The 7,664-nt window shown below is 46.0% G+C and overlaps 1 protein-coding gene across 11 annotated transcripts in view; it reads right to left on the minus strand.

Moving 5' to 3' along the window:
* The window catches only part of LOC100742314, a 189,628-nt gene that overhangs the window by 168,459 nt on the left and 13,505 nt on the right, over window positions 1–7,664 (minus strand). For 3 of the 11 annotated variants that reach the window (XM_033322219.1, XM_033322230.1, XM_024369455.2), the window contains exon 1: window positions 5,288–5,643. The exons of 1 other annotated variant lie outside the window; for it this stretch is intronic. In XM_033322219.1, the coding sequence (XP_033178110.1) occupies window positions 5,288–5,475 (188 nt within the window). In that variant the 5' untranslated portion in view covers window positions 5,476–5,643. Of the gene's footprint in view, window positions 1–106; window positions 670–2,798; window positions 3,214–5,287; window positions 5,646–7,664 lie in introns of those variants that run through there. 7 more of the 11 variants (XM_033322220.1, XM_033322218.1, XM_033322222.1 and 4 more) reach the window with 5 other exon arrangements.

A 7,664-nucleotide genomic window follows, 5' to 3' on the forward strand; every position in this document is an offset into this window, starting at 1 on the left:
TTAAAAAAAAAAAAAAAAAAAAAAGGAGAAAACTATAAGAGAAACGTTACGATGTTCCGAGCAAAAGATGCGCAACTTCTGCGGGTAAACTCGCGAAAGATCTTACCTCGGTGTGGTATCCAGCCTACAAAATGGAAGTCCGAATGGAACGGAACGCCCGAACAGAGCACGCACCTTTTTCACTTTCACCGGTAGCCGCCTGTATTCCGTGGAAGGCGGTTCGTTCTCGCGAAACACCTCGCTGGAAACAGCGTCGCCTCGTTACCGAACTCTTCGACGATTCCCTTAACGGGATCGCGAGCGCGCGACCGGAAACCAACGGAAACGAACAGGGATGAAAAATAGGGAACGCGATGGCGCTGAATATTTATAGGGATACCCTGCATAAACAACGTGACCGGGTGCGATCGCCGTGAAATTATCTCGCCGTTCCGCGATCCTACATTTGCATGTCGGAATACAAGACCGTTTTGCTCGGACAAACGAGATTTCGTTCGTTTCTAGCCAATGGGGTGAATTCGTGTAATCGTAACTGTTATCCGGAAAGATCGCGAAGAGATAGGATAGAACGAGCACGAGGATACGTTTATTTTCGACTATCGTCGGATTAAAACGAACTTTTTACTTTTACGATCGGAACTGTACGATCTGTTCCTTGGTATGTCGATTTTCATTCGTTCAATCGTCAACGCGTATATACATCTTTGTACCAGTATGTTTCTATCACACGCTTGTAACGAAAAGGAAAAAAGAATGAGAAACGATTGGATCGTGCGTTTTTATAACGCAGAATAACGGAAGAGGAAAGTAAACTTAACAGAACAGCGTCCAGTGACTTTTCTAAAAATAATTCGCAGTAGAGCGCGGAAGAAGATCGCACAGGCAGGAGACGCAAATATCCTGTAAATAAAGTACAGAGCACTTACAAAACGCTCCGCTGCTTGAAGAAGCATTTTGGACAACTGGGTTCTCGCTTCTTACAAACGAGAACCAGATGTCCCGTATCCTCTGTACATTATTCGCAGCATACGCTAGTCTCTTCTCCCACGGCCATGAATCGCCCGAAGGTCACCGTGCATCGTTTCGTCCGATTTACATTTTCTCTCTACTCCGTCTAACTTGAGCATAAAAAATGCATTTTATACTTTCTTTAACACGTTAAGGTCCAATAAAATTGTAACCTCTAAACGAAGGAGGATACAAGAAACAGTGGCGAAGAAAATATCAATCTCTTTTACAATCGTAATGTTAGAAAGCAGAGTTCGATCGAGCCAATTAACAGATTGACGGCAAGGGAAACGCGAAATACGGAAAATATGTTGACGAAACGAAGGAAATAAAAAATTGAGGCCTCGACTCGTCGAAGGCTAACCACGGCGAGAATAAGTCCAGTTATGCAAATTCGGCGTGGTATTCGGAAGTTTCGGCAAATGCGTCGCGCGATACGCATCTCTAAATGGTAAAATGGAACCGTTTCCCTAGGAAATTTCATGGAAACGAGGAGCAACTGTTCCAGAATCGTACGGACGAGGCCCGTGGAAATAACAGTACCGCGCGGTGCACGCAGTGTAAATGCCAAGAGGCGCGTCTTCGACGAGCGTTGCATTCTATCGACGACTTTTTCTCCACGCACACATATTTAACCTCCGACACGGAGCTTCCACGAATCCTCGATTCGTTCGAATTCCTCTTCGATGAAACCGAACGTTTCGACGCGTTCGTTGCGCGTACAACGAACAAACGTTGCGATATACGGAATTGCAATTAATAACTCGGAATTGGCGGTAATGGTAAAATCGACTATATTTCCGACGCGTTCGAAAAAGTTAATGAAAAATTTCGCAAAATTGATCTTCCCTGAAAAATTATCCGACTTCTATTCCAACTATTGCTCGCAATATTTAGGGTGGGTAATTTATCGTTGGAACATTTTTGCAAAAGAAAGAGAAGATCTCTGTGGACGAATTTCACAACGAAAACCCGTAACGGAGGGATCCTCGTCGCTGGATAATCCTACAACTATGCGCATATAATGAAAATCGCTTTATCGCTGGGAATACCGGGGTCAGAGGTAGTTGCGCGATGCTGCGGTATTCGTTGGAACCGCTTCGGCGCGGTGACGAAGACTACGCGCGACAGAAATTTCATTTAGGTATTTCGTCACCGCGAGTGTCTGCACGCGTTATTTGCACGACGCGACGAAAGCTGGTACACCACCGATCCGCTCGAAAGCGTAGAAGTAGAAGAGTCTCGATGCTAAAAGCACGATTTTTCCCGCGAGGAGTTCGACCCCCGCTGAAACTCTGGGTGTATCGCGTATTTCAACTTGTTGACGGAACGTCGCTCGGTCTCATCGGTGCTTCACGGATTTGAACGAAGCTCTCGCGATAGGCAGATCGATCGACGCTCTGCGATCGACGAAGAACGACCGATACAGGCAGAAAAACAAAATATATTTTACGACGCGAGATAACTCCGATTGTTTCTTTGCGCGATAAACGAACGGATTTTTATGAAATTACTATTGGGACTGTTAGAGTTAATCTTTTGTTAATCTTTTACCGGAGAGCAAGCAAAGAGAAATGTCAGAAAATGCCATCGAAGTTAACGTTTTATTTCAGACAAAACCCAGCCATATTACAAATTTGTCGCTTGTCGCACGTCGGACGGGGAAAGAAACCGGACAAATAGATCTCGCACGAGTTAACCGACACGCAAAGGCCAAGGCAAACGGAGACAGTCACTTGGTTACTTTTAAAGAAATAAACGGGATGGATCGGAATAGGAAATTTGATCACCTGCCTTCCTACTTTTCCAACCTCGCACACGCGATATCATTTCTGTTTCTCTTTTTCTCTATTTTATCCTCGAGAAAATAATTACAAAATCATTAGGTGTTCGACGTACGGAACGACCGCTTCCGCCACCATTTTTCTCCCAGCTTTACGCGCTGCGTACTTTGCCGATTACGATCAATCGACGCGACACCAACGTGAAATATCGAACAACGTGCTCTCGCTGGGACTCGAACGACGAAAACGCGACGTTAATTTCTTCGTGCATTTTTTCAAAAAAGATCAAACGCTAGCGTAAAACATTGGTCCGACAGATCGTTTGGAAAAACTAAAACACGGTAGTAACGTCGATTCCTCGAGGACGGACGTAAGTTTAGGTGGTTCGTTTTATTAAATTTTATCACGACGTTTAATCGAAAACGGCTGGAAGATGCAAGTGCAGGATCGTCTCGATCTATTATAGTTTCGTTTAAACGCGGATCACTCGAGTATCATGAAACTAGCACCAGCCATCGAAGTATCAAATTCTCACGTTATTCGGTCCATGTACGATTTAACGAGTCGTTCGTAACGCTATAATCGGAGAAAAATAAAGACAAACCGCGTTAATAAATAAAAGAGACAAAGAAAACACGAAAAAGGAAACGCGTAACGTACAAACAATTATACGGAGCGATTGAAAAAAATTCTGTCGACGAAGCGAAATAAGGACTGTCGTACAGGGTATAAAGGATTTCGCCGGCACAGAAAAATCGCGCGACAAAAGGTAATATAGAAAGAAAGTCGGAAACACTGACAGCACGTAGAATGATAAAGTATGCCGATAAACGGAGGCGAACAATGCGAAACGCGACTGGATCACGCACGGTGGAGGAATCGAAGCCAGAGAGAGCGGGGGAGGGGGGGGAGGAGAAAGAGAGAACGAAAAGAGTATCGCGAACGTCCGAACCACGCGAGAGTTCCTGCGGAACTGACGGCCACTTCCGTACGATCGTGGAAAAATCACGGGACTACCCGGTGTTTGGTGGGGTAGCTGTCGCACGACCGCAATCCTTCGCGCACCCCCCACGACTACGGAGTGCTACGGGAACATGGAACGCGGAATACTATGCGAGCGCCACGCTAACCCTCCGGCTGGTCGAACCATCGCCGAAACTACAGGTTGCCCGGCAAATTCCAAAAATTGACGATCTCAGGGTGACAAGGGATATTTTAGATCGGTCTTTTTTTATTTTGTTTTGATTTTGCTTCTAGTTTTAGCTTCGCCGTTGGTTCGACTTTTGAAAAAATCTGATGAATCGCGCGAAAGGGTTAGGAGAATCGATACACACCTGTGGAGAGGACAGAGGGAATTGTGATCGATTCGAACGCGTTTCCGCGCAAGAAAAATAATTTGTATCGGAATATATGGAAAAGTTGATCTCACGTAGTTATAGTCGTCTTGCTCGAATATTATATCAAATACCCTCGCTTACCTAGTTCAGATTTTGATCGTTCGTCGCATACACGTAAAACGCGAGTAGATCACGTCGCAAACAATCTTACCTTACTTTTTATTTTCCGGACAGTTGGAATTATCGGGATCGATAATAACTTACTTACCTGCAACATAGAAAGAAATTGCACGCATTAGGTTGGAAATGTTATTACGATTCGCTCCGTAGATCTTCCCGTGTCATTTCGTATTGTTCGTTACTGTCGTATTAACATCGCTCGATTCGATGTTAGCGTCGTTTAATTTTAATATTATCGTCTCGAAGAAACGCGAACTAACGTCCTTACTATGACGAATGTTTGTAAAATGACAATTTGATACGCTGAAATTCATTGATTATCTTTTCGAGTAAGTAAACTTCCACGAAATGCGGTATTACAAATACATTAGCTTACGTCGCAATGGGCTCGATAAAGGCCTTCGAATATTAAATATCTTACCATTTTGTTAAACGTACAGAACGATTCTTTCTCATCGATCGCTTTCGATACGCTGAAAATCGGAAACGCGTATGACGGTAGAATCAATACCATCGGATGAAAAATTATTACAAAATCGTTACTATTTGGGACCAAGCCAAGCCCAATATCGTTAGTATTCCGAATACGTCGCGTCTGTTTAGGCGAAGAAAAATTTCCAAATATACGAACGACGCGCGAGAAGCGTCACCGACATTGTCAAAATACAATACGCTTTCGTTAGCTTTTCGGGCAGAATTGTTAGATTTAAAAGTAAACAACTAGCGCGCACCTGCGAAAATGCGCGATTATGTAGCGACACTTTTAAAAGCGTAAAATATCGGATGAAAAATGTCGGATTATATAGGATATTCGCTGCGTGAAACCCGCGGTTATCGCGCGAAACGTAGTTTCGTAACTCTCTAACGAAACAACCATCGAACCAATTCCTCTCTCGTCAAGGTGACGATCACCCACTTCCACGAGTTCACACGTACAATTCCCATTGCGATCGTTAACTCGACGGACGATCATCTAACCTTGTTGCTCCGGCTGGTCTGACAGCGTCGTACCGCACGCTGAGCTTTCTACGCTGGTTCCTCGGGCTCCTGACGACCTCTCTGCCATCCCTGTGGACCTTCGCACCGCTGTACCCGAATCTTTGCGAGCTCAACGGCTGATAAGTGTCCGTGGCGCAACGACGGATGCAACTGCAGCAGTTCGACATGCCAGGAACTCGCTATCTGCTTCGAGAAATTCGAACGCTCTTCCCCTTCCTCGCGAGGACGTTGACGAGTGACGTGGGCGCTTCTTCGCGAGCTTGGTTCTCGAAAAACCAAAAGACCGATCGTAGTAACGTTCACGGATCGACGGCCACCCTGAACGAAGCGGGTGTTTCATCGAGAACACTTGGATTTTGGTTTTGTTGGCACGTGTTTCCAGCCAACAGCTACGAATTGCAACGCGGACACACCGAACTTCCGGATTCCCCGCGACCGGATTCCTGCCGAAGCCACCGCGTGCACGCTGCAATTTCGAGAAGCAGCGGTTCTTTTTATCTCGCCGACTCCGTTCAAATCCGCGCCCGCTACTTCCTTTCCAACCATCGACCATCGATTCGTTGGGCCGTCATCGTCCCATCTACGAAGCGATTGTTCGAGTCTCTGGTACCTTCTTCTCCTAAAGTTTGAAAGTTTACGATTGTCAACTCTTATACGATCGTGAAATAACCGACGACTTCCTGAAAACTGCTTCGGCGACTTATTAAACATGGACGTTCGTGCATATGCTCGGCGATCGAACAAATTTTGCAACCATCGACCTGATGTCTTCGTTGTACGGAGATTTAGTGGACGATACAAGCGCGCGAGTGGAGAAGGCGAGAAATTTATGCGCACCGGATGTCTGTAAGGATTCGTAACGTTGGTTTTGAAGCGGATACGCTGTACGAACTTTCTAACGTACGGCCATCTCTGGAGTCGGCAAAACCGTGTAGAAACTGTCCGAGGTAACCGCGTACCTATAAATCCCCGTAATAACAGCACCTTGGTAACGACTTTAAAAATAGACCGGTGACACGGAACGTGGAAATCATCGTGTCGATCGCACGATGCGCTTGGGCAAAACGAAGATATTTCTACGCGACTCCCGTAGTCTTCGTAAACTTCTCTGCAACCGCTGAAAACGGTCGATATGGTTGTTAGAGTAAAGGTCGGATAAACAGTTGGATCGGTGAAGCGAGCCGGCAGTTAGGCGATCGAGCGATCCGTTGACGATTTCGTGCACGATCGAAATTCAGAGAGGGCAGGACGCAACGGAGAATCGAGCTGCGCGAGACGAAGCGCGGAGCGCGGAACGTAGAGGACGCGAAACAATGTGGATGGCGGCGGACCGGTTGCGTAGCGATCCTCCTCCTGTATTTCAGACACGTACATAGGAAACGTCGTTCCAGCTACGAGCTTTTTATTCCTTCTTTATCTTTCTTCTCGCGCGTTCCATTGCTCCCACTCTGCATCTTCCACGGGACCATCCGCCTCCTTTGATAATTGTTCAACGACTCTTAATATTCGAGCAACGACTGCAACGTCGATTCTACATCGTGTAGTTACTCTCGCGTCGAAGAACGTGCCGACGAAGCCGATGGTTCGGCCCGTACGACCATGCAAACCATTTCTCCATCGATTCCAACGTAACAAGGTATTACGTATCTCGTCCAATTTTCATTAAACCTGCTATTTCGCAAACGTTATTCGTGTAAGAAACACGAACGAAAAAACTGATGTTCCGCGGACGCTAAGTCGGAGCATCCGTTCGAAGGAAGTCGCGTAACGATGTAAATTGCAAAAGCGAAACCAACAAAGACGAACAAAAGGGATAAGACGAAGGATAACGTCGGAGACCACAAATCGCTATCCACAGTTGGCAACAAAGTAACCAAACCCGTTTCTTCGACTACACCACACGATGAAACTTGAAACGTTTCCACGTTAATTCCATTCTTCTACCTCCAAAGACGTTCTTTTCGTTAAATTTCGACGAACCTTCGATTCGTATATCGTCCGATTTAACGCCGATTCGTCTCATCGACGAACGACGCAGATTAATGCTCGATATAATATCTAATCGCACTTGACGCTGTAACTCGCAATTCCAATCACTGACGTACTAATCGGTCGATGCGACATTCGTGCCATTCCACGTTTCGAACGGGTCTCTTAAATCAACGCGGATCGAGGCGATAACGCGCGAATCTCTCTTTCTCCAATTTGCTCTTTGCAAACTGGAAACTATCCGTTTAGACCGAGAAGAGAGACAAGGCGAAAATTCCGAAACGAAGAGAAAGAAATCGCGCTGACGTTGGCGGCGGGTGATCGAGTCGCCGAGCTGTTTCGCGGCGGCTGCGGTTCGAACGATACT

The sequence above is a fragment of the Bombus impatiens genome, unplaced genomic scaffold (genome assembly GCF_000188095.3).
Source record: "Bombus impatiens unplaced genomic scaffold, BIMP_2.2 scf_0581, whole genome shotgun sequence".
In the NCBI taxonomy this organism is placed as follows: Eukaryota; Metazoa; Arthropoda; class Insecta; order Hymenoptera; family Apidae; genus Bombus; species Bombus impatiens.